Source organism: Zootoca vivipara, chromosome 11 (genome assembly GCF_965207765.1).
Source record: "Zootoca vivipara chromosome 11, rZooViv2.hap1.1, whole genome shotgun sequence".
NCBI classification, from domain to species: Eukaryota; Metazoa; Chordata; class Lepidosauria; order Squamata; family Lacertidae; genus Zootoca; species Zootoca vivipara.
Window position 1 is genome coordinate 10836994 of NC_142594.1, and position 27315 is coordinate 10864308.

Sequence of the window (27315 nt, forward strand, 5' to 3'; positions counted from 1 at the left end):
CCCAATATATCAGCAGCAGTAGTGACGTATGTAGAATGCATACTGCATAGACATACAAATTTAGGCCAGAGGTGATTTCCATTTCCCAGTTCAAAGGCAACTTATTAGGCAAAAGGACCAAGCTACAATCTCCAGCTCACTGGTTGCAAGTAGGAATTGACTTGTCCATTGAAGATTGTGATTCCATGCTTACCTGCAAGTAAGCTTAATGGAACACTGGCACTTACATCTGAGTAACTAGAATCAAGCTGGAAGTAAGGTGGATGTGCTCCCTTCATCACTTAGGCTCAAGTATGGGATCCATGTGACTGTTAGTTTGCCCATGTACTGCATGTTCCAAATCACTGTGTTATAGTACAAACATTCTCAAAGTAAGGCACTTTACCCTTGGGGTAAGTGGCAATTTACTAAAGAGGGAAAATGTAAACATCTTGATCCAAATGGAAATCTGGAAAACTAATGTTTTCAACGATGTTACAGATGACATAAGAGTAATACGGTAAAATACTCTTAAGGCTGGCACAAGCCCAGAAAAACTCAATGGGTTCAACTGAATTCTAAATCAGAACTGCTAAATTCTGCTGCAAGTTTCTGTTTAACAAAACCAACCTACATATTTTACTCATCGTCCACATCTACTGTAAAGAAACTGCATGGATCAGCATTCCTAGGATGTTGGTTTTCTGAAAAACCACAGAAGTTTACAAAGTTGTTGTTTTTTTGTTCACAAAAAATTATTATTATTATTATTATTATTATTATTATTATTATTATTATTATTATTTCTCTACTGCTGAAAATTGTAAAATGGGTGGATGTCAATCAGGAAAAATGGGTAAACAATACATTCTGAAGTATCCTAGTATACATTCTGTATAATTTGATCTGGGTAAGCTTATGTCACAAGAACAGACATGGCAGAGAGGCATGGCTCATATGTACATATGTTGTCAGAAGGAAATTTCTGCAACTAAATAACATTTGTGCAAAAAAACAATAACACAACCTCAAACCGATAAAAACATATCCCATCTGCTTTACAGAGTATTCTTTTGTAGCTTAGACAATACAAACACCACTCAGTATAATGTTACGAGAGTGGAACTAGATCATCCCCATGGTCCTTTCCAACGCTACAATTCTACGATTCTATAATTTTACAGGCAGCGTTGGTTACATATACTTGTATAATTGAACTAGTCCTATTGATTACAAGAGGAGTAAAACCAAGATCCTAAATTCAGTACAAGGACACACTCCAACTTGACAATGCCCTTCTTAAAACTTGGCACTCAGAAATAGGCACAGCACTTCAGATGCAGTCTGACCAGAGCAGAATACAGTGGAGCTATTACCTCTTGTGACCTGGACACTATGCTTTGGTTAAAGTAACCTAAGACTGCATTAGCTTTCTTAGGCACTGCATTACACTGCTGCCTCATTCTGAGGTTCTAATCGACTTAAAACACCTAGACCTTTTTTCATAGGTGTGGCTGCCCTTCCTGTCTTTGTGCCTCCAATTCTTTGTACCTAATTTCTCTGAATTTTATTTTGTTGCTTTTGGTCTAGCATTCCAACCTCTCAAGATCATTTTGAATCTTTATTTGATCTTTTCGGGTGTTAGCTATCCTGCTCTGTGGCATCTGCAAATTTGGTAAGCATCCCCTCTGCTCTTTCATCCAAATAATTTATAAAGATGTTGAACAGTACAAGGCCTATGGCTAAGTTTTGTGGCACTCCACAGTGATGACTGGGGCTGAAGGGGGCAGGGAAGTGGCATATATACAGTAAAAAGGTAAAGGTAAAGACAGGTCCAGTCGTGAAGGATTCTGGGGGTGCCGCGGTCATCTTGCTTTACTGGCCGAGGGAGCCGTTTGTCCACAGACAGTTTTTCCGGGTCATGTGGCCAGCATAACTAAGCCGTTTCTGGAGAAACCAGAGCAGTGCATGGAAATGCCGTTTACCTTCCCGCCGGAGCGGTACCTATTTATCTAGTTGCACTTTGACATGCTTTCAAACTGCTAGGTTGGCAGGAACTGGGACCAAACAACGGGAGCTCACCCCGTTGCGAGGATTCAAACCGCCAACCTTCTGATCGGCAAGCCCAAGGCTCAGTGGTTTACACCACAGCACCACCCGTGTCCCCTACAAACAAAAGGAAACTCCATTCTTCAACTGCAAGCATTCAAAAGAAGTAGGGCTGCTGACTAGGGAGGGAAACCTGGCCTGGTTGATGATGGCTTTTTCTCCCTCTGGGCTCATTGCCAGAATTGCATATGTTAAAGCTATGACTTCAGGAGTAAAGATAGATAAGTCATTAATTTTAGTCAGGGATGGGCAACCTGTGACCCTACAGTTGTTGAACTACAACTGCTATCAGCACCAGCCAGCATGCCCAGCAGCTTCATATAGATGTTGAAAAGCATAGGGGAGAGGACAGAGCCCTGAGACACCACACAACTGAGTGCCCAGGGGTCCGAACACTCATCCCCCAACACCACTTTATGGAAATGGCCCAAGAGAAAGGAGCAGAGCCATTGCATGACAGTGGTCCCCAGCTTCCACCACCCCCACCCCCGACAGCCCAGAAGGATACCATGGTCAATGGTATCAAAAGCCACTGAGAGATCCAGCAGAACCAAGGAGCAGCTTTCACCTCTGTTCCCCCGCAACAACTTTTCTAGTCAAGTGAGGAAGTAATTGTCAAGCTGTGACTCTGAGGCCTACCTGAAAGCAGCCCAAGGCCCACTGGTGCATCCTGGACTCCTAGTCTACTGTCTGAGAAACACTGGTCTATAGGACTGTAGCCACCTTCTCCCTGCAGTTTGTAGGAGTCATATATTTAATGCCTGCACACACAAACAAATGGCCAAAGCAAAGGGGTGAGGGGAGGGAATGTAGATTTGTCATGTCTTAAGGCAGTCTTAAAAGTAAACCAAATTTCTTCCAGTTTTCATCTCTGTCATCTCACACTTATAGCTATCCACCTGGCTAATTTAACACTGTAATTGTTGATTATGCATCCTCATAACATTTTAAATCAAGTGCATTATAGCTATTGATAATGTTTTGTCACTATAAATACGTAGCTAAAGACCAGGGTTAAAAACTGAGATATGAAAGCTAGGAGCTAAATGGGCCCTTAAATCTAGGTCATTGAGCACTACAATATCTAGGCGCACTTTTTATAGCAATAATACTAAGCTGAAAATGAACAAGCTGCAGCTAAAATATGTTCATTTTTCACATGGCTGAAACCTTTCCCTGTCCACTCCCCTAATATTCTTAAGAGGCATAGCTGCCAAGTTCTCCCTTTTTTAAAGGGAAATTCCATTATGCTGAATAGGCTTCCTCGCGAGAAAAGGGAAAACTTGGCAGCTATGTTAAGAGGACCTCTTCTCCAGTCTTCAGAGAGTAGCTGGAAGTGGGGAGGCAGAAAAAGGTCCTCCTTTCCTTCCACTCTGCAATTTTAATCTAAAATCTTAGGCACAGTACTGTGCCCAGAGCTCAGAGACTGCTTGCGCTAATGAAATTCTGTCACAAAATGCGCCTAGAACAATGGGAGTTTCGAACACTGCTAAAGACATGATTTTTAGATGAGGATAAAGTGGCAGAGAAGGAAAACAATCCTGAGCAAGCAAAACTTTTGCTTCACCAGTCAAGCAGGTGCCCTCTGGCAGAGGATTTTTATTGGTCCACATTAGATTTCTGAGATTATTGCTTCCATGTGTCCCAAGCCACAGCTTTTTGTACTCAGCAGCATGCTGCATGCAGATAACTGCATGAAAGGATCTCTACATCATGTTCATCTGTGGCATATGCTAAATGGGGGAATTCAGCAGGTGAATATTATCCTATCCTTCCATGGGAGGAGAAAATTAAATTGTTAACCCCCACCCTTAGATGGTTGAAGATACACCATCCAAACAAAGACTTAAAAAGCATGGTAACCCTAGGACCATAACACTTATATCTCGATGCTATGCTAACCTGCTGCTCTCAAGTGCAGAGGAAGGTTCAACTACAGTCTAATTAGTTTCTATTATGTGCCCTGGGATAGGGTCTGATAGGGTCTGATCTTGTGCTTTGCACCAAGCAGATGATTATTATAGACTCTGAACCTGATATGTCTCACTCTGCATCACTTTCTCCTTCATAAGCCAGCATGGATGGGTTGAAAAAAAGGAAGAGTTTGTGACAGTTTGTAAATGACTACATAAAGTTTAACTAACGACGGCTGAGACCAGTGTTTCCCAACCTTGTGCCTCCAGCTGTTTTCGGACTACAATTCCCATCATTCCTGACCACTGGTCTTGCTAGCTAGGGATGATGGGAATTGTAGTCTCAAAACATCTGGAGGCACAAGGTTGGGAAACACTGGCTGAGACAATATGGCACCACTTTGGTTCCTTTTCGTATCTGTCTCGTTCAACCTATTAAAACTAGGCTTGGAACAGTAGGGAGAAGAGGATGAGCACACAGAAGGGGAGGAGTTGCTTGTCAATGAGTTTTCTGGGAAGGAGAAGCAGGAAGTGGGAGATAACTCAATGCAGGGGGCTGAAGGGCAGACACCATGAAGGCTGGTTGGAGACAAGCTGGGGCAGGGGCACAGAGATGGCGCTTACAAAGCCTCTGAAGGATAAGCCCCTCTGGAGACACGGATGCTGTAAACTCTGTGCTCCCTCCATCTGCACCAGGTTGAAGTGGGACACAGGTGGCGCTGTGGCATAAACCAATGAGCCTCTTGGGCTTGCTGATTGGAAGGTTGGTTGTGAGGGACAGGGGATATCGCGAAGTCCCTCCCCTCCTGAGTTCAAGCCCATCCCCGAGCACAGGGGAAAGCAGAGAGAGTTCCGATTCCAGTGGGGAAGCAGGAAGTCGTGTCCGAGGCTCAGGCAAGGTAGCGGAGCCAGGGTCCCAGGTGGGACAGGAAGGGGCAAATAAGGGGGAGAGACCCATCCCCCCAACTCCGGAATTACGCAGAAAGCGGAGAGGAAAGAGGATGGGTCTACCCAGGCTTTTGTGTTGGAGAAAGACGCGCCAAAAGCCATTCGGAGGTTCTGAATCCAACTGAACACACAGCTCCGTGTAAATAGCAATGACTTCAGCACTGTAAATACGCAGCACCAATAAAAGAATAAAATGCAGAGCCGTGTAGAGTCGTTACTCTGAAGTAGCCCGCTCCGGCCACTGTGACAGCAACCTCCGAATCTTTTTTTGGGCTACTTTGGAGTTGCCGGGATGAGTGCGTCAGAGGCGGAGAAATGGCGGCAGATCGCGGAGAAAGCCCAACAGGACCTGCAGCAACTGGCGCTGCAGGCACAGGGGGAATTAAAGGCAGCTAAAGAAGAAACCAAGAAGGTCCAGGAGGACCGGCTACAACTTGCGGAACAGGTGAGAGCGCTTCAGGAAAAAGAGCAGCAATTAAGGGCGGTGGCGGTAGAGCTCCAAAACAAGTTGGATGCCGAGAAAAACAAGGCGGGAGGGGCCCCCCAACTCCAAGTGCTGCCAGGAAGGAGAGCGGGGACCCTAGTAAGCAAGTTCAATGGAGACCCGAGAGAATATCATGGCTTTGAGACTGAGATCGTGTATGCTCTTGAGCTGCACCATGATGAGTTCCCTGATGATGAGCACAGGGTAGCGTTTATTGTGGAACACCTTACAGGGGCGGCCAGGGAGTGGCTAAGACCGTTAATCGCGACAAAAAATCCTTGCATGAAGAATGTCAAACTATTTCTAGAGGCTTTAAAAACTATGTATGCGTCCGATAGCCATATGGACCAGACCAAGGAGGAACTGCATAATTTAAGGCAAAGAACAATGACAGTTCGCGAATATTGGGCGAGATTCATCATGCTAGTGCACAGACTGGGGTGGGAACTGCACACGCCTCCGATGGAAGCAGCGTTCTACCTGGGGTTGAATGAGGATGTGAAAGATGAGCTCTCGAGAGGTCCAAAGCCCAGTAATATGGATCAGCTGAGCAAAGCGGCTCTGGCGGTGGGGGTGAGACAGGAATCCCGGTGGAACGACAAGCAAGCAACGTGCGCAAAGCGGGCTTGGTTCCCACGGTCGCAGGAGAAGCCACTCCCCCAACAACCCTTCCAAGCCACGCCTGGGGCCAGCCAGGACCAGGAACCCATGCAAATTGATAGCGCGCGCGCGGGCTTTTCAAACCCCAGCGGCGACAAGACGCAAGGAGGGAAGGGGCGGGAATTGCTTTCTCTGCAACTCCCCCCAGCATCTCGTCAGAGACTGCCCACATCGCAGAGAGTGGCAAGGAAAGGCGGGAACGGTTGTGCCCTCCCCCACTGACGCAGCACCACAGCAGGGAAACGGGAAAGCCTGGTTGCAGGAGACAAGGGGCAGCAGCCAGGCGCAGTCAGCAGACAACAGCCCCAGCCCGCCCACCCGCACAGCGCGGAGCAGAGCCAGCCCACCCCTCCCAGAGCAGGAGTGGTTCTAGAAGTGACGCTAACGCTCCCAAATGGCTATCCCCTAACGGTCCTCGCCTTAATTGACAGTGGTGCGTCAGCCAACTTCTTCTCGAGAAACTTTGCAGAAGAGCACCAGATCCAGCTTCTGCAGCTGGACTTTCCCCTGCACGTAGCCACCATTGACGGCAGGGAGTTGCTGGGAGGGGCCATCACTCATCAAACCCCCCCCCATGAGAATGACGGTGGGAAGGCACTCAGAGACACTGGCATTCAACGTCACCACCATCTCAGACCCCCCCATCGTCTTGGGCATGAGCTGGCTGGCGCGCCACGACCCCTCCATCAGTTGGCACCAGAGATGCATCACGTTTGGGTCGGACTTTTGTCTGGAACATTGCATGCAGCACCAACCAGGGGAGGGGCCTCCAATAGCCACGGTGGCCACCATGCACGTCAAAGGGGGTGAGGCGATACCCAAACCATACTGGGACCTGCAGGAGGTCTTCAGCGAAGCGGAGTCCGACCACCTGCCCCCACACAGGTCTTTTGACTGCCAGATCAACCTGGTGCCAGGGGCAACGATACCCCCAGCCAAGCTGTACGCCATGTCAGATCAGGAACTGGAGGATCTGCGTGCGTTTATAGACAAGAACCTCAAGAGGGGGTTCATCAGAGAAAGCAAGGCAGCAGGGGGCAGCCCGGTCTTCTGGGTGGACAAGAAAGACACGCAACAGCGCCGCCTGGTGGTGGATTTTAGACGGCTCAATTCAGTGACAGAGCCAGTGGCTTTCCCCATGCCCAGAGTGGACGATCTCCTGACAGCGGCACGCAGGGGCAAGATTTTCACCAAGCTGGACCTGAGGGGGGCGTACAACTTGATCAGGATCCGGGAAGGCGATGAGTGGAAAACCACGATGTTCACGCCTCTGGGCTCTTTTGAATATCTGGTGATGCCCTTCGGGTTGCAAGGCGGCTCAGCATGCTTCCAGGCCTTCATGCACCACGTCCTGGGGTCCCTCCTCTTCAAGAACTGCTTGGTCTTCCTGGATGACATCCTTATCTATTCCAATGACCAAGTGCAGCATGTAAAGGATGTCAGGGAGGTGTTGCAGCGCCTGAAGGAGAACCACCTGTATGTGAAGCTGGAGAAGTGCATGTTTCACACCAGGGAAGTAGACTTCCTGGGCTACAAACTGTCAGACAAGGGGCTGGCGATGGACAAGGACAAGGTGCAGGCCATCCTGGACTGGCACAGCCCCAGGACGCGCAAAGATGCCCAACGCCTCCTAGGCTTCGCCAACTTCTACAGGAAATTCATCAAGAACTTCTCGCGTGTTACGGCTCCCATCACGGACTGCCTGAGAGGCAAGCAGAAGTTCAGGTGGACACCAGAGGCGCAAGCAGCGTTCGAAAGCCTCAAGAGGGTGTTCGCTTCCGACCAGAACCTGTTCCACGTGGTGCAGGATGCGCCCCTACGCGTGGAAACAGACGCTTCAGACAGGGCTTTGGGAGCGATCCTGTTGCAACTGGACGCCAACAGAGAGTGGAGACCTTGTGCCTTCTTCTCCAGGAAGCTGACCCAGCCGGAACGCAACTACACGGTGTTTGATAGAGAACTTCTTGCGATCCACGCTGCTTTCCAGCACTGGCAACACTTCCTGGTGGGCGCCAAGCACCCCATCCAGGTGTGCACGGACCACAAGAACCTGGAGTTCTGGAGAACAGCCAGGGTGCTCAACCAGCGGCAGATACGGTGGGCAGAGTTCTTCTCGAACTTCAACTTCTCCATCCACTACATCCCGGGGGAGCAGAATGTCAGGGCGGATGCCCTCTCCCGCAAACCAGAGTACATGGAGCAGGAGTTGCCACCAGCACCCAGGCACATTTTCCCCCCGTCAGCATGGTCCTGCGGAGCAGCAGTGGTGAGCGAGGCAGAACTCACAGCACTGACAGCAGCTGATGAGTTTGCCACCCGCATCTTCAGAGAACTGAGAGGGGGGAGGGAGCAGGCAAAAGACTTTGCAGAACGCAGGGGGCTGCTTTTCTACAAGGGGGCAATGTACCTGCCCACCACCCAGCTTAGACGTAAGGTCCTCAAGCAGATGCACGACAACCCAACGGCGGGTCATTTTGGAAGGGACAAAACCGCTCACCTAGTCATGAGACACTTCTGGTGGCCAGGGGTGCGGGAAGATGTTAGAGACTATGTACGGGGCTGTGACACCTGCCAGCGGGCAAAGGTAGTCAGAGCAGCGCCAGCAGGCTTGCTGGAGCCCTTAGCCACACCACACAGGCCGTGGGAAGTGGTGTCCATGGACTTCATCACGGACCTGCCTGCGTCCAGGGGCAAGACCGCAGTGTTGGTGGTGGTGGACCTTATGTCCAAAATGTGCCACTTTATACCGTGTGCCAGGGCGGTCTCTGCAGAAGAGACAGCCAAACTGTTTGTTGACCACGTATTCAGACTGCATGGATTACCTTTAAGGGTTATTTCGGATCGTGGCCGCCAATTTGTTTCCAGGTTCTGGAGGCGGCTCATGAACCTCCTGCAGGTGGAGGTCAGCTTATCGACGGCTAGACACCCGCAGACCAACGGACAGGCGGAGAGGGTCAACGCCATTCTGCAGCAGTACCTGAGATGCTACGTCAGCCAGAGACAAACGGACTGGGTGGATCGCCTGCCACTGGCGGAATTTGCCTACAATAATGCAGTGCACGTCTCCACAGGGGTGTCGCCCTTTAAGGCCAACTACGGGCGCGACCTCAGATCTTTCCCGGAGAGGGAGGGGGAGGAGGAGGAGGAGGGCCCACTGGCAGAGGATTGGGCAGAGGAACTGGAGACGGTGCACCAGCAGCTCAGAGAACACTTGGAGAGGGCCAAGGAAGCGTACAAGAAGGGGGCAGATCGCCACAGGTGACAAGGGGAGGCAAGGGCGTAGCCAGGATCAAAACTAGGGGGGGGGGCAAGCCATGATCATTCAGGGGCGGGGCCACAAAGTGGGGATGTGGGCGGGGCTACAGGGCCAGCTGGCCTGACGACATCGTGGTGGCGGCAGCGGCCACCTTGTGCTTCTGGGGCTGGCAACGGCGGCGGCTACCCTGCTTGGCTGGAGAGGACGGGAGGGTCGGGCAGGCAAGAGGGGGTGACAGGGTGGGCGAGGGCAAGGCAAGGCACGGCCGCAGTCACGACGGCTCCGAGGCGTTGCTGCATATCAGCATAATATTTCAACCATGTTGTGGGTTCAAGCCCCACCTTAGGAAAAAATTCCTGCATTGCAGGGGGTTGGACTAGATGACCCTTGTGGTCCCTTCCGACTACAATTCTATGATTCTATTGATATATTGCCATAGCATATGCATCATTCTGCTTTCTTGAATTGTCCTACTCCTAGGCATAGCAGCCTACGCCTAGAGGCCTAGGTGCCTCCCCCCCCCCAAATACTAGTAAATACCGTTTGTGAAAGAGTCATCCCCCCCATGTTGATGGGCTTTCTATGTGGGGCTTATCTGCCCCCCCCATATTTTATTAAGAATGGAAGAGGGAGGGAAGGAAGGAAGAAATAGAGAGAGGGATAACTCATATTTGTGGGTGCCTCTGGGTGACGCTGTGATGCTGGAACTCTGCAGCAAGAGGACGGGAGGGTCGGGCAGGCGAGAGGGGGTGGCAGGGCGGGTGAGGGCGAGGGAAGGCACGGCCGCAGTCACGACAGCTCCGAGGCGTTGCTGCATATCAGCATAATATTTCAACCATGTTGTGGGTTCAAGCCCCACATTGGGGAAAAATTCCTGCATTGCAGGGGGTTGGACTAGATGACCCTTGTGGTCCCTTCCGACTACAATTCCATGATTCTATTGATATATTACCATAGCATATGCATGATTCTGCTTTCTTGAATTGTCCTAGGCATAGCAGCCAACTCCTAGAGGCCTAGGTGCCTCCCCCCCAAAAAAGAAATTACTGGTAAATACTGTATTTTAAAGAGTCCTCCCCCCCCATGTTGATGGGCTTTCTATGTGGGGCTTATCTGCCCCCCCCCCAGTATTTTATTGAGGATGGAAGAGGGAGGGAAGGAAGGAAGAAATAGAGAGAGGGATAACTCACATTTGTGGGTGCCTCTGGGTGACGCTGTGATGCTAGAACTCTGCAGCAAGAGGAAGATACCGGTACACCTGTACAGGAGCCTTGTAAGCAGCTTTCTCTCTGCTTGATTTACAGCAGGCACGTCCAACAGGTAGATTGTGATCTACCAGTAGATCACTGGATGTCTGTGGTAGATCACTGCTAGATCACTGGCACCCCTAAAAAAATCTCACCCAAATTTTTCCTCCTCCCTAAAAAAAGCTGAACTATGACCTGAAGCCCTAAACAAAAATGGGCCTCCCTCCCTCCTAAAAGAAGCTCAACAAGTTTGACCTAAACCCCCCAAAACAGGGCTTCCCTTCCTTAAAAAAACTCAACAGCTTTGACCTGAACCCCCCCAAAGGGGGTAGATCACTCCCAGTTTTTAACTCTGTGAGTAGATCAGAGTCTCTTGGGAGGTGGCCACCCCTGATTTACAGTATACAGATGCAGGAGGAGGGGCAGACTGGAACACCAATGCTTTTTATAAACATCACTGTGTCTATCAAAGCTACAGCCCCCCTTCTTATTCACTTCCTTTTAGCCTTGCAGGGCCACCTTAGTCAAATTGAATCCTCTGCACCCTCATTAAATCACCAATAGAACTGTTAATGAGATCCCTGAATGCCCATTAACAACTCCCACTGAATAACAATAGGGTGAATAGGGTGGACCTTGCCTGAAGGGATATTCTGCTCCATTGTCTTAACTGCTTAAATACTGGTAGCCACTTTGCTTTATTTATTTGATGTGTTTTTGTTACAGCTGTGTTCCTGTAAGAGCAAGTGGAGAGCTGCTCTTGCTAAAGCAAAGCCCTTTCCACTTCAGTTTTTGGAGGGGCAAAGTATTGGTTATGGTCTGTAAAATACAATAATTTTTTGCTTCTAGGGGGGGGGCAGCTGCCCCCTCCTGCCCCCCCTGTCTACACCCATGAGGGGAGGTCATCAGGGTGGGGGACAAGGTTTGGTTGTCCTCGGAGGGCCTTCCCATTAGAGGGAGGTGCAAAAAGCTGGCGCCCAGACGGCTGGGCCCCTTCACGGTCATGCAACAGGTCAATCCGGTGGCCTTCAGATTGGCACTACCAGAGGACATGAGGGTGCATCCAGTGTTTCACAGATCGCTGCTCTCGCCGTACAGGGAAAGCAACAGGCTCCGAGACAGCGAACAAACCCCCGAGGGAGGGGGGGAGAGGGAAGGCAGGGAGCAACTCAATGAGGCCACGGCCATCCTTGATTCACGGAGAGGGGTGGGGGGCCTGGAGTACCTCATGGCATGGGAGGATGCTCCACCGTCACAGAATGAATGGGTCCCAGCCACTCAGATACGGGAGGAATTCTTGGTGGAAGAATTTCACGCCCTCTTTCCCCACAGACCCAAGCCATGGCACATGGAAAGGGAGGGGGAGGGGAGGAAGTACTGGAGAGCAGTTCACCATGGGGATGGGAAGCGGAGTTTGAGGAACCAGAGGAAGTATGGGCGTCGCCGAGATCCACCCAGTCAGAGGAAGAAGCAGACTGGCAGCACATTTTTACCCCCACCAGCTCTGACGCCACGGACTTTTTGGGATTCCAGTCCTCCCAGGCGGAAGGGGGGGGCTCGCAGGACTGGGGGGAGGTGTTCACACCAACGGGCTCGGAAAGTACTGAGTTCTTAGGCTTCCAGTCGTCACCGACACCCGGGGGGGCCCTGGGGAGGGGAGAAGGGGAGCTTGGGAGGGGGGTGGATGTGAGGGACAGGGGATATCGCGAAGTCCCTCCCCTCCTGAGTTCAAGCCCATCCCCGAGCACAGGGGAAAGCAGAGAGAGTTCCGATTCCAGTGGGGAAGCAGGAAGTCGTGTCCGAGGCTCAGGCAAGGTAGCGGAGCCAGGGTCCCAGGTGGGACAGGAAGGGGCAAATAAGGGGGGGAGACCCATCCCCCCAACTCCGGAATTACGCAGAAAGCGGAGAGGAAAGAGGATGGGTCTACCCAGGCTTTTGTGTTGGAGAAAGACGCGCCAAAAGCCATTCGGAGGTTCTGAACCCGACTGAACACACAGCTCCGTGTAAATAGCAATGACTTCAGCACTGTAAATACGCAGCACCAATAAAAGAATAAAATGCAGAGCCGTGTAGAGTCGTTACTCTGAAGTAGCCCGCTCCGGCCACTGTGACATTGGTGATTCGAATCCCTGTGACGGGTGAGCTCCCATTGCTCTGTCCTAACTCCTGCCAACCTAGCACTTCGAAAGCAAGCCAGTGCAAGTAGATAAATAGGTACTGCTGTGGCGGGAAGGTAAGCGGTGTTTCCATGCACTCTGCCAGAAGCGGGTAAGTCATGTTGGCCACATGACCTGGAAAACTGTCTGTGGACAAATGCCGGCTCCCTTGGAAGCTGGATGAGCATGGCAACCCCATAGTTGTCTTTGACAGGACTTAGCCGTCCAGGGGGCCTTTACCTTTTTTTTAACCTTTTGCACCAGGTTGTAAGTATGTGTGAATAAGCCATATTTCTGAAAGACACAGCAGTCTCCGCCATGCCTTGAATGGAAACACAAAGTCCCTGGAATCTTGCTACCATTCCGCAGAGCCTGGGGGGCGGGGGCGGGTGATCTTCGTCACCCTACTATGGCACCCAAAGAAGGAATGTCCCACATGCACCCCTGCCTCTCCCTTGCAGGAAAACGTCACCACAGTAACAATAGGTACCTATCTGCTGCAGTCTCATACAAAAAGCAAAAAGGTTTTTCGCAGCACTCCAAATCGACTCCCCGAGGCTGCCGCCTCCTGCTGCCTAACGGTAGGGCCGGCCACACAGATTATGGCGGGCGTTTCAACAGCGCTTTGGCGAAGGCCTTTCGCTCCGAAGCTGCCGCCCCTCGCCGGTAGCAAGGAGACGAAACGTAAACATGGGAGGATGTTGGCAAAGGGGGCTTAACCGCGACAGCCCTCTCGGAGGACGGGCCGGCAAGAAGGGCCAATGGCGAGGTAGAAGAGAACCTCGCGCTACTCTTTATTTGTTCCCTCATCTGCGGCTGGAAGGCCGCAGCTGGGGCGAGGGGTCCAATCCGTAAAATGCCAGGTTTCCATAGCAACAGAGGAGAACTCCGACTTGCGCAGGGCGGCGAACATCCGGGTACCCCTGATATGAGGGGGCGGATCTAACGCAAAGAGCGCGAGCCCAGGGTCGGTCTCTCTGCCCGCCCGCCCCCCGTCCAAACTCCACTCAGCTATGTGCCGATTGTTGTTTCCGGCGTCCTGTGCCGTATCTAAGATACTGAAGGGGTGGGTAGGACTAGTCCACACGATGGCCCAAAGGGGGGGAGAGAGAGGAGGAGAAGGCTCCAACCGCACCGTTTCCCAGAAAAACCAGTTGACTGACGGGTGATTTTCTCATGGTAGAGTGTTACCCCAAACCTACGCGTTCCGCCGGGCGAGAACACCCGCTTTCCCTTCAGCTGGAAACGCCTCTGAGGCACCCCCCCTGCGAAAATGGAGCGGCCTGCGGAGGGCGTGGTCTCTCGCGGATTTCAGTTAACGGTTGCGGCAGAAGCGGCTCTCTTGCGCCCCGCCCCGCGCGCGCTCCTTTTGTGTTCTGAGCGGGGCTCGCGCGTCCTCCTTCCCTCGGAGGAGAGCAGGTAGTCCGTCTTCTCTTCCTTTCGAAGCGTTGCGGGATGAGGCCGCGAGCGAGCTAGAGGCTCCGGCGCCGTGTCTTCCGCGCCCTTCAGCCCTTCCTTTCAGTGGGATATTATTATTATTATTATTATTAGTTGCCCGCCCACACGGGCTCCTCTCCGTGTACCTCCGTGTACCTCATCTTATCGTGTACTTATCTTGCAAGAGCAGCTTGCTTCTTTCAAAAATATCTTGAACTCTTGAGATCCCTTTCTCTTTCCACATTTTTTAAATTTATGCAAGTTCTTAACATGTAACTGTAATCTAATGTATACTTTGCACTGCTAATTAGTTAATTCCCCCTACTCCAGAAGAGAAATATGTTACCTGTATAAATAATCAACAATTAAAAATGGCTTTTATCCTAGTCCTTTATAAAGAAGGTACAGCTTATTCTTGGGTGTTATGTCACTTAGATTACTAGTTCTCAGGCTCTCGTCATGAACATTAAAGTCATCAGATGTAAAATAATTGTGTTGCTCAGGCTCCCTTAGTTGTAGGTTGTTCTGCATGTCAGGGATGAGAAACTGGTGGTCCTCCAGAAGTTGGCTCTGCTAGCTGAGGCAGATGAGAGTTGGGCTCTAGGTACCTCTGGAGGGCCACAGGTTCTCATTCTCTAGTGTAACTTACTCTATTAAAGACTATGTAAAACTACATGCCTAATAACATTTTGTAGGTTATGTTATTCAAAAAACCAAGGTGTTCATTCTTATATTAAATTTTAGAGGAGTTTTCCTTTCATTTTGAAGTTATAATTTTGTGGCTTTGATTTACTTTATGTATACAGATTTTATTATGGAGAACTTTATTTTGTATGAAGAGATTGGAAGAGGAAGCAAAACGGTTGTATATAAAGGCAGAAGAAAAGGAACTATTAATTTTGTGGCTATTTTGTGCACTGAGAAATGCAAGAGAGCTGAACTAACAAACTGGGTAAGAACTACATTGATTATTTTAGAAAGAGATGTAAATGAAATTATTCAACATATTTTCAGATACAAACGTTGAAAAGGTCCACAATAATTTTGAACAAAATCCATGTTCCAAATTTGTTGTTGTTTAGTCATTTAGTCATGTCCGACTCTTTGTGACCCCATGGACCCAGAGCACGCCAGACACTCCTGTCTTCCACTGCCTCCCGCAGTTTGGTCACACTCACGTTGGTAGCTTCAAGAACATTCCAACCATCTCATCCTCTGTCGTCCCTTTCTCCTTGTGCCCCCAATCTTTCCCAACATGAGGGTCTTCTCCAGGGAGTCTTCTCTTCTCATGAGGTGGCCAAAGTATTGGAGCCTCAGCTTCCTTCCAGTGAACACTCAGGGCTGATTTCCTTCAGAATGGATAGGTTTGATCTTCTTGCAGTCCATGGGACACTCAAGAGTCTCCTCCAGCACCATAATTCAAAAGCACCAATTCTTTGGTGATCAGCCTTCTTTATGGTCCAGCTCTCACTTCCATACATCACTACTGGGAAAACCATAGCTTTAACTATACGGACCTTTGTCGGCAAGGTGATGTCTCTGCTTTTTAAGATGCTGTCTAGGTTTGTCATTGCTTTTCTCCCAAGAAGCAGGTGACTGCTGTCACCATGTGCAGTGATCATGGAACCCAAGAAAGTAAAATCTCTCACTGCCTCCATTTCTTCCCCTTCTATTTGCCAGGAGGTGATGGGACCAGTGGCCATGATCTTAGGTTGTTTTTTTTTATGTTGAGCTTCAGACCATATTTTGCACTCTCCTCTTTCACCCTCATTAAAAGGTTCTTTAATTCCTCCTCACTTTTTGCCATCAAGGTTGTGTCATCAGCAAATCTGAGGTTGTTGATATTTCTTCTGGCAATTTTAATTCTGGCTTGGGATTCATCCAGTCCAGCCTTTCGCATGATGAATTCTGCATATAAATTAAATAAGCAGGGAAACAATATACAGCCTTGTCGTACTCCTTTCCCAATTTTGAACCAATCAGTTATTCATATCCAGTTCTAACAGAACTTGCCATAGAGTGCTGTGGTCGACACAGCCAAATGCTTTTGCATAGTCAATGAAGCAAAAGTAGATGTTTTCTGGAACTCTCTAGCTTTCTCCATAATCCAGCGCATGTTTGCAATTTGGTCTCTGGTTCCTCTGCCCCTTCGAAATCCAGCTTGCACTTCTGGGAGTTCTCGGTCCACATACTGCTTAAGCCTGCCTTGTAGAATTTTAAGCATAACTTGCTAGTGTGTAAAATGAGCGCAATTGTGCGGTAGTTGGAGCATTCTCTGGCACTGCCCTTCTTTGGGATTGGGATGTATACTGATCTTCTCCAATCCTCTGGCCACTGCTGAGTTTTCCAAACTTGCTGGCATATTGAATGTAGCACCTTAACAGCCTCATCTTTTAAGAGAAATATGTAAAATAACCCAGCAAACATTAGAAATAACCCCAGAATTGGCCTTGCTAAACATCTTCCAAGACAATAATGCCCACCTGCATCACAAAGAACTCATAACCCACTTACTATCTTTTTTTAAAAAATATATTTTATTAATTTTCCAATTAAAACCAATTATATCACATTCATTATTTCAAATTATACACATATATATATCAATCAAACCGAATGTTATGCCAAATCGTCTAAAGAATTTTTTATTTGGGTTCCCATGCTTCAAGAAATTGGGGATTCCTCGCAACCGTCCACTGCCGTCTTTTTTCTAAAGTTCAAATCGTCCTCCAAGTTCATAATAATCCAGATCTTCCCCTTACAGTCACATAGATGTTTTCCACTTTCAACCGATTGTTTCCCAGCTGCTGAGATAAATATCAAACGAGGTTTCACAAATGTTCTTTCTCCTGTGTGGGTTAATCAGTCCAGCCTCCCCATAAATCTTCTTAGTCTGTAGCTCCCTGTTGCGTCGAAGCAGCGCCATCTTAAAAAGCTCAAATCACTTTCGTTTTCTCTCATAGCCATGAAGATTAACGATCTTTATAAAATTTACAGCTTTTCCAGGCAGAAGACCCAAACATCAAACCATAAACTCTTGGTAAATTAATGGATCTCCTTTTTTTTTTTAAGGAAATTTCTATTGATTTTACAGAACAAAACATACAGTATAACCCTGTCCCTTCGTTTTCCCTCCACACACCGGTCCACTTCTGCCACCAGTAGGACCCGTGTGCTTTAAGAATCAAAGGGGTCCAATTATGAATTGAGTTCTGCTTCCCCCCTCCCTCCTCCCCCCATATCCCCCCCCTGCCACTGAGAGAACAGGTAGGGAAGAGTTATGGGGATCTGCATCCCCCAACTCTTTCATAATCATATTAACAAACCTAAAAGAGAAAGAAAGAAAGAAAAAACAAAAGAAAAAACAGAAGAAAAAAAATGGGAAGAATTCAAACTTCCCAGTTCTTATTATTTTAACATCTTAATTGCGACTCCCTCGGTGGTCTTCCTAATGGTTTTCCAACAAAAACTGATTACTTGTGGCGAATTTTCCAACTCAGTTTCAAATCTTAATCTTATAATATTAACTCAATCCTCCTCCTTTTTCATGCTGTCCCCCCACAGGTCCCCTCCTGCCACAAGAGGTACCTGCAGGGTAACAGCACTTCCAAGGTTCCATTTCCTCCTCACCCATCTGGGCACCCCCTGCCACTGAGTGCCTCAGAATAAGAAGAGGAGGGTGGGCAGCTTTCTGCCTAAACACCTCACTTAACCTGCAATAATTTACAATCACTTAAAAGTTCTTTCCCAACCATTCTTATACTCCCTTAAGGAAACATAACTTTTTTTCCCTTTCTTTTTGCATTCCATTTCCTCTCCCCAAGTCTTTTTCCCCCAATTGGTTCAGCGTTTCCATTGTCAAGCCAAGATTTCGAAAACCGTCTTTCAGAGACCAAAACAATACCTTTTAACTAAAGTTTTTACCCCACACCCATTCTTTCCCAAATCCATCTCCAGACCTTTGCCCCCCTTTGCCCCTGTCCTTCCCATCCCACAAAAACCCCACTCCACATTTTAACCCTTCCAGGATCTTCAATTCCATTAGACTTTAAGTCCCTTTGTCTCTCATCTTCTTGTTCTGCTTGTTTTTCTCCCTTTTGGAGGTCATCTTTTGCTTCATCCCAAACAAATTTGTCATAGTCCAAGTCCTCTTCAAATTGTTTCTTATCGCCCACAGTCTCAGAGTCAATAATCTCCAAATTTGAATTAACCTCTAAGTCCTGGACTTGGACTTCAATCTCAAATGGTGGTGAGCTGGGATGTTGCCGTTCCTTGTAAAAATCTTCCCATGACAGCAAGTAGTTCAGCACAGTCTTCCTGGAAGGCTCGAGAAAGTTTTGTTTTCATACCTCTCGTAACCGCAGATAAACAGGGTGTAGGGAACAATGGGTACTGGAAAATTCCTTTCTCAGACGATCGACTCCATTTTGGCTGTTCTTTTTCTTAGTTCTTAACTCAGTCCCAAATCCATTCTTACTTCCAATTTAAGTAATTCTTTGACAATTCCAAACAATTTTTCCTGTTCACAGCAGTGCAATCAATCCACCCGGTCTTTTGACAGTTTGACAGCTTTTGACAGCTGTCAAAACGCTCTTCTCTTTAATACCGCTGTACCTCAAGGGGTGCCGGACTCAGGGGCTGAGATGGTTCCAAAAAGTCTTTTTTCCCTCTCGGGTCCACAGTTTCAAATTCTTTTGTTATGCGGCTTAGGATTTTTTTTTCCAAACGCCTCCCAGTTTCCCATTAGGAAGAGACCGGCTTCCGTTTCTTTAAAGTCTCTCCTATTTTCCAATCAGCAAATTTAAGGTCCAAATCAAAGTTCCACTTACTTCTTTAGGAATCTTTAGTTTCAAATCAGAAGAATCCGCCGCTTGCCGGGTCAGGACTCGGAGCTTCGCTTCCCGGAGGCAAGATGTGGCCCAAAATGGCTCCCGCGGTTCAACCCCGCCGGCTCACGATCGCTCTATTGAGCTCTCGGGCGGCGGGGGATCCGCCAAACGGAGCGGCCGCTGGGCTCCTGAGTCATCGGAACTCTCGATCCGATGTTTTTACGGGGAGTCCGCTCGCTCTGCGGACTTCCCCCCCCTCCGAGAAGCCAGGGACCTCGGCACGCGAAGGTCCCTGCGTCCTTCTCACCGCCGCGACGAACCGGAAGTGTCGGATCTCCTTGCCCTATAGCTGAACTTAGCTTCAGGTCGCTGCTCCAATTCAAAGTGCGTCACAGCTCATAAATCCTCCGAACGCGTCCAGGACTCCTTCCGTCCGACTTGGGGGGGGGGCTTTTCTCATCGGCAACTCCACATCTTTAAAAAATATGCTCAGTAACAACAGTTTATAAAGTTCAACTCACACAGTCTTTTGCTTCTCTTTCACTCCAAACAAGCCAGGACATCGCGTCCGGGAAGGTACGAAGTAACTCATATGAAGAAAAATAAAACTCCATTCCCTTATCGCTCCGTCCCCATCAATCCTTCTTCCAGATGATATACAGCCTTTAACTCCTCTCCCTCAGCAGCATAGATTTCTCAGCAGTAAACAGCGCTTCTTCCCCTCCTTCTGAAGTATGTCCATAGATTTAAGCCTAATTATCTTCTTTAACCATGGAAATCCCCGCCATGCAGATTAGCGTCCGGGAGTCCTGGCCCTCGTAAGTGCTTTTCAGCCCAAGCTCCCCCCACTCCATAAACAGTCGGAGTGGGTCTAGGGGCATCGCGGGCCAGCGGCCCCTCTCCGTAACCCCCGGAGAGGGTAGGGGGTTGCCATTTACTCCCCTAGCAACCGCCAAATTCCTTACGAAGGTCAGAGGGATGGAAAACACTTACTCTCAGCAACCAGAAACACCATAACCAGACACTGGAAAGACCTGTCAGAAGTAAACATGGACTCCCCACCCCACCCTCCCCCCATCTACCTGTCTTCCCCTTTTCTTCCCAAGAAAACCTTTAATTAAAAAAAAGCATCTTTTAAGATTTTAAATAGTTCAGCTGGAATATCATCACTTCCACTGGCCTTGTTATTAGCAGTGCTTTCTAAGGCCCATTTGACTTCACTCTCCAAGATGTCTGGCTCATGGTCAGCAACCACACTACCTGAGGTGTACGAGACCTCCATATCTTTCTGGTATAATTCCTCTGTGTATTCTTGCCACCTCTTCTTGATGTCTTCTGCTTCTGTTAGGTCCTTTCCACTTTTGTCCTTTATTATGGTAATCTTTGTACGGAATGTTCCTTTTATATCTCCAATTTTCTTGAACAGATCTCTGGTTTTTCCCGTTCTGTTGTTTTCCTCTATTTCTTTGCATTGCTCGTTTAAGAAGGCCCTCTTGTCTCTCCTTGCTCTTTTTTGGAAATCCTCATTCAATTTCCTGTGTTTTTCACTATCTCCCTCGCATTTTGCTTGCCTTCTCTCCCCCAATATTTGTAAGGCCTCATTGGTCAGCCACTTTGCTTTCTTGGATTTCCTTTTCATTGGGATGGTTTTCGTTGCTGCCTCCTGTATAATGTTACGAGCCTCCATCCATAGTTCTTCAGGCACTCTGTCTACCAAATCTAAATCCTTAAACCTGTTCCTCACTTCCACTGTGTATTCATAAGGGATTTGATTTGCATTGTGTCTTACTGTCCCAGTGGTTTTTTCAACTTTCTTCCGTTTAAGCTGGAATTTTGCTATAAGAAACTGATTACAGGTATCTGAGCTACAGTCAGCTCCAGGTCTTGTTTTTTGCTGACTGTATAGAGCTTCTCCATCTTTGTCTGCAGAGAATATAATAAATCTGATTTCGATGCTGTCCATTTGGTGATATCCATGTGTAGAGTCATCTCTTGTGTTGTTGGAATAGAGTGTTTGTGATGACCAGCTTGTTCTCTTGACAGAACTCTATTAGCCTTTGCCCTGCTTCGTTTTGAACTCCAAGGCCAAACTTGCCAGTTGTTCCTTTTATCTCTTGACTCCCTACTCTAGCATTCCAACCCCCTGTAATGAGAAGAACATCCTTCTTTGGTGTCATTTCTAGAAGGTGTTGTAAGTCTTCATAGAATTGGTCAATTTCACTTTCTTCAGCACCGGTAGTTGGTGCATAAACTTAGATTACTATGATGTTAAAAGGTCTGCCTTGGATTCGTATTGAGATCATTCTATCATTTTTGAGATTGCATTCCAGTACAGCTTTCGCCACTCTTTTGTTGACTATGAGGGCCACTCCATTTCTTTTACGGGATTCTTGCCCACAGTAGTAGATATGATGGTCACCTGAACTGAATTCACCCATTCCCGTCCATTTTAGTTCACTGATGCCCAGGATGTCAATATTCTTGCCGTCTCATTTTTGACACATCCAGCTTACCAAGGTTCATGGTTCTTACATTCCAGGTTCCGATGCAATACTTTTCTTTACAGCATTGGACTTTTCTTTTGCTTCCAGGCATATCTGCATCTGAGCGACCTTTCAGCTTTGGCCCAGCCACTTCATCAGCTCTGAATCTACTTGTTCTTGTCCTCTGCTCTTCCTCAGTAGCATGTTGGACGCCTTCCAACCTGAGGGGCTCATCTTCCAGCATCATAACTTTTATATGCCTCTTGTCTTTGTCCATGGAGTTTTCTTGGCAGGGATACTGGGGTGGCCTGCCAGTTCCTGCTCTAGGTGGATCACGTTTAATCAAAACTCTCCACTATGACCTGTCCATCTTGGGTAGCCCTGCATGGCATAGCTCATAGCTGTGTTTTAAAGGGGTTCTTTAACAGAATCTAGATACCAGTACTCCTTTTTCCTCTTAAATGTTGGGTGTGCTCAGATTGGATAATTATGGTGGGCACCCTGAGTGTTTATTGTATGCTTTATGATTGTTTCGTAAGAAATAGCTTGCATTCTGGAAAAATAATTCTGTGTAAATGCAACAACTGCTGGTGATTTTTATGAGGTAAACAGTCATTACATAGATCTCTGGAGAATTCACTACAGCTGTAATTCAGATGTGCTGGAGAAAGATGCTGCTGCTGTATAGATCTATTACGATAGTGTGAAGAGAGCTTGGCACAAAAAGACAGCAACTTCCGCAGGATTTTTGTGTGCCACAGTTTTGTCTGAAACTGATTTGGCAATTGCTTAATCAATACCTATTTTACTGAAAGGCTCTTGTTCTCTCTCTCTGGATTAACTCTGTTGGGGATGAGAAGCAAGAGTAATATATGGTATATATGGATGGATTTGGTTCCCTTTTCACCTTTGCTACAAAGACTAATTGCCACAGGGCAATTTATGGTTTCAAAAAATGTTTTTAATTTACTAATCTCAAACTTAAAATAAATAAATAAATAGCCATGGACCTTCAGTGTTTTGTTCAATCCTTTTCTTTCATGAAACTTCACAATCTGTAAACCATAAATCACACCTTTTGTTTTGTACTTTTCTTGGAACATAATGAATCCACCCCAACATTTTTCACAAATGTATTAATCTGTTACCATCCTCTTGTGCCTTTCCCATGGGGACTGGAGGAATTCTAGCCTGCTTCATTGCTTTTTGCATAGACATCTCTTGAATTCCGACTTCTAAAGGGCTACTGTTCCATTTTGTGCCTGTCCCATCCTCAGCCCAAACTAACTCATGTGTGGATAATCTGTTGCAGGTGCGCCTTACTCATGAAATTAGGCACAAGAACATAGTAACTTTTCATGAATGGTATGAAACAAGCAATCACCTCTGGCTTGTAGTGGAATTGTGCACAGGTAAGCAGCTGTTAAACACAGTGTTTTGTGACCGTGGTTTCCCAAGGGCCATCTAGAAAAGCCTTGAGGGATGGATTTGGTCCCTAGACTCCCCACCTCCATTTTACTAGGTCCAATCAAAAGTTCACAAGTGGGAAGCTACCACAGAAAAGGCCTGTTCTCATATTGCTGTCAGTGCAATCGGGCCAGGATTGGTGTTATATGCTCAAGCAGCCTTGCCCACGTATAATGTGTTGCAGTAATCTAACCTAGAGGTTACCAGAGCATAGACAACAGTAATTGGCAAAAAATAAAACTTACTCCATTGGCTCCGGTGCTCCACTTTTAAATGTATACTTCAAGTAAGACCAATCGTTCTTTCTACCTCCAGCGTCAGAGGCATTATGGCTCTGAATACTGCATGCTAGGAATCACAGGTGGCCAGTGTAGATCAAAGGTTTTGTATGCCTATTTTGTCAGAAAAAGCTTAAGGATAAAATTTTACATAGTACAACAGAGGTCAGTTAATTTGATTTTTAAAAAAAACTTCATAGCAGAATATTCATAAATGCCTTACAGGTGGATCACTGGAAATGGTAATTACTCAAGATGAATGTCTACCTGAGGTGGTTGTGAGAGAATTTGGTGTGGATTTGGTTACTGGACTCCATCATATTCACAACCTCGGAATTCTCTTCTGTGACCTTACACCTGGGAAGGTAAGAGGGAATGATTTCTGAAAACAACTTAATATATATATATATATTCAAGAAATCACTAATTGATATGCCTTACAGATTCTCCTTGAAGGGCCTGGTACACTGAAGTTCAGTAACTTTTGCTTGGCTAAAGCGGAAGGTGAAAACTTGGAGGAATTTTTTGCTTTAATTGGAACTGAAGACGGAGGAGGTGATGGTGATGAAAACTCAAGACAAAATCTGAAGAACAGATTCAGAGGTACATTGCAATATGTTAGGACCAGTGGCGTTGCAACGTGGGGGCAGTGCGCTCCCGGTGCCACGTCTCTGGGGGTGACAAGGCAGTACCCCACCGTGGCATGTGTCGTACGTAGCGACGCCGCACATGCATGCTACGTAGCGACCCCCCGCCCCTGGGTGCACATCATGTTTGCCGCTCCAGGTGCCTGAGCGGCTTCCTCCATCACTGGTAAGGACAACAGTAGCAAAAGACAGAGTGGTAATTAAAATTGTGTAATGGTTCTATTTTTAAAAACTTAAAATGGGGAACTAAATCAGTGATATCTTACCCTGCCTTATTGAAAGCAGTGATTCTACATTTGATGGATAGGGCATCTGTGGCCCTCAATATGTTGCTACAGCTCCCATCATTCTTCACCATTGGTTGTGCTAATTAGTGTCACTAGTAAGCTCTTAGGGGTGTTTCCTCAGTGCAAAGTCATACCAGGCAGTTACGTTTTCAAAGAGCAGAGTTGTGTGGCTTCATCAGATAAATGCTGGGTGCCATATTACCCCAGTCTCCTTCCCTGAACTCTCCAGTTCTTCCACTTCCTGCTGTTGTAAGGTGCAGGGCTAGACAAAGTAGAGTGCACTCAGTCTTTGCGTTTACCCTTCTTCCTGCTTGCTTGTTCCTCTGTGATTAATGGAGCTGCTCTGGGTAGGTTTACTGTACCCTATTGCATTAGCAAAGCCTTAGAAGAAAATCAGTCTGAAATTCCTTTGAGTATCCCAGAAATGAGTTTAAGATGAAAGCAGTGGTGGACACCAGGGTGGGACACCACCAGTCAGTTGTATCACTGCTGTTTATCAGGAGGTAGAAAGCGAGGGGTGAGGTTGGCATGGTGCAAATGCACTGGTGGGGCAAATCCAGCGCACCTGTTGCCAAGCTCCCCATGGCTTCATCTTTCCCCCTCTACCTCCCAGTAAGCAGTAACATTACCATCTGGAGGTCAGATGAGTGATCCTACCTTGCAAGACCACCCACTATTGGATAAAAATGTTGGTGACTTTTGAAAGGATGTTTATTACAAAATTAGAGCCAATCACTATTCATGACTTTATTTTGTAGGTACACTGTCATATATTGCTCCAGAAGTGATAGAAGGAAGCGACTTCTCTATAGCCAGTGATCTATGGGCATTGGGCTGTTTGTTATATGAAATGTTTTCAGGTATTATATTATTTATACTAACATGATTAGCATTACGTTACAGTGTTAATTAGTGTTATAAATGCTAATACTATTCAGGAACATGAAGATGGAGATGTTCCATTTATGAACCTGTGTAGGTTCCTTTGCTATTAATAGAGCTGCGAACATCTAATTTGTCTAGTCATTAATACAGTTACTTAGTAGAATAAGCAGCGAGACACGTGGCAAGACATTGAAATGTACTTTCAGTGTAAAGATGATTGTGTCTAAGGAACTGAAATGTATGGAGAGGCAGGTAGAATTTAATCTCAGAATCAGACTAGGATAATCTCAGCCCTTGGTTTTTTCCTTGGTTTTTTTAGGTTAAAGTTGTTGCTACGAACCTTCTCCATTATAAATATAATTTTAATGCTTTATTTCATATTCATGTAAATCACTTAGATTAGACAGTTATTTTACAATCATGTGACTTATAATTTTTGTTCAGTACATAAAAGTAAAATAAATAAAATGAACACTCAGATTAAATTTCAAATCATATCCCAAGTGACTGTTCAGCCACAGCAGGCATCCCCAAACTGCGGCCCTCCAGATGTTTTGGCCTACAACTCCCATGATCCCTAGCTAACAGGACCAGTGGTCGGGGGAAGATGGGAATTATAGTCCAAAACATCTGGAGGGCCAAAGTTTGGGGATGCCTGAGCTACAGTCATCATAACCCACTTTGCTGGTTTATGGTTGTCTTCTGTGGACCTTTGTTGTATGATAGTGAGGAGTGGCTGCCGCCGCCACAGCATTTCAGAGGGGGGATGGAAGAAGAAGATTAACTGACAATCTGTTAGGCCCTAACTGAATAAGATGTGAATAATTTGTGATTTCATCTTCTGACATTAACTTTTTAGCTCTTTCCTCCCCCCCAAAAAAGTTGTCTTCTGCCAGTAGGTCAAATAGTATAGGGTTTTTTTGGTGGGTGGGTGTTTAAACTATGAGAATGGCACAGAGGAAAGATTCCCCCACCCTTTCTTGCTTCTGCCCAGATCCCTTTCAGGCCTTCCTGTGGCTGCTTTCCCCCCCGAAAGGCTTGGGATGTGATCTTCTGCATCTTGTTTAGTTTGGTCCCCTCCCCCTATTGTATATCCTTTTATGAATTATAGGTGTAACTCAGTGTTTCTTGCGGTTAAGAGCCTTAAGCAAAACAGATTAAAAATGCTGTTTTTAGAAATCAATTGGTATAATGCTGCCAACTTTCTATTTTTATTATGTTCTCTTAAATGGACTTGTAATAACTCTTGGCTGATGCAAAGAAAACTTAATTGTTCTGATGCTTATTCACGTTTTACTGAAATCTTACCTACTTCTGTTTATAGGAAGACCTCCATTCTTCTCCGAAAGTGTTACTGAATTAGCAGAACAGATTTTACATGAAGATCCTTTCCCACCTACACAGCAAGGTATTGTTCCTTAGATAAATGATGGTGAAAATAATTTTATAAGTTTATAAAGTGGGACAAATGAGTGAATGATTCCATGCATTCCCTCCTTAAGAAGTTAATATATGAATTCTTTTATGTTGCTGTTTTTAGATTTGGGTAGTTAGTAAAATCATATTTGTTCTAAAATAGAATACAGTAGTTTCATTATCTTACAGGATCAGCACCTCTAGAACCATCTTCAGACTTCCTTAACTTGCTTGATTCTTTACTTCAAAAGGATCCTCAGAAGAGGTAAAATTATTATTGAAGATCTGGCTATTTATTAATGATACACACTGATTAAAAAAAATCTAGAAGTTCGTGGAATTTAAATTGGTACTGTTTGAGAGGATTGTATATGTATTTTCCTATTTTATTTAAAGATTGACTTGGGCCAAGCTGTTACAGCATCCTTTCTGGAAAGATGCTTTTATCCAAATTTCCAGTGACATGATCTCCAGCCAAGAAACAAGCTCCAGGTACAGTAGACTCAGTTTAAAATTAATTTGAAATTTTGAATTATGTTGCTTAACAAACATATTGTATGCATGAGGCTGTATGCATGAGGCTAAAGATTTCTGACAATGTGGGTTCTGTCCCTCGAATGCTTTTGCCACAACATTGCTAGTTTTTATGATGTCACAAGATTCCCTGTTTTTGCTGCAACAGAACAATATGGCTTCACCCTTGGCTGTAGCCCTGTTTTTAGAGAGCTACTGTCCTGGCATTGTAGCTGATATCCTTGGACAAGAAGAGTGGAACATAAATGAATTAAATAAAAAATTGCTTGTCTATATATAAATAAGTAAAAAGGTAATTTT

General features: G+C 46.6%; 1 protein-coding gene across 5 annotated transcripts in view; it reads left to right on the forward strand.

Annotated features, from left to right (window-relative positions):
• Positions 1-14034: 14034 nt before the first annotated feature.
• ULK4 (unc-51 like kinase 4) overlaps positions 14035-27315 on the forward strand; it is a 169178-nt gene continuing 155897 nt past the window's right edge. For 3 of the 5 annotated variants that reach the window (XM_088653665.1, XM_035128823.3, XM_035128825.3), the window contains exons 1-9: positions 14035-14171; positions 14996-15141; positions 22814-22913; positions 23472-23611; positions 23690-23849; positions 24939-25040; positions 26390-26473; positions 26671-26746; positions 26878-26973. In XM_088653665.1, coding sequence (XP_088509791.1) covers positions 15004-15141; positions 22814-22913; positions 23472-23611; positions 23690-23849; positions 24939-25040; positions 26390-26473; positions 26671-26746; positions 26878-26973 — 896 coding nt within the window. In that variant the 5' untranslated portion in view covers positions 14035-14171; positions 14996-15003. Of the gene's footprint in view, positions 14274-14995; positions 15142-22813; positions 22914-23471; positions 23612-23689; positions 23850-24938; positions 25041-26389; positions 26474-26670; positions 26747-26877; positions 26974-27315 lie in introns of all 5 variants that reach the window. The other 2 variants (XM_035128824.3, XM_088653666.1) reach the window with 1 other exon arrangement.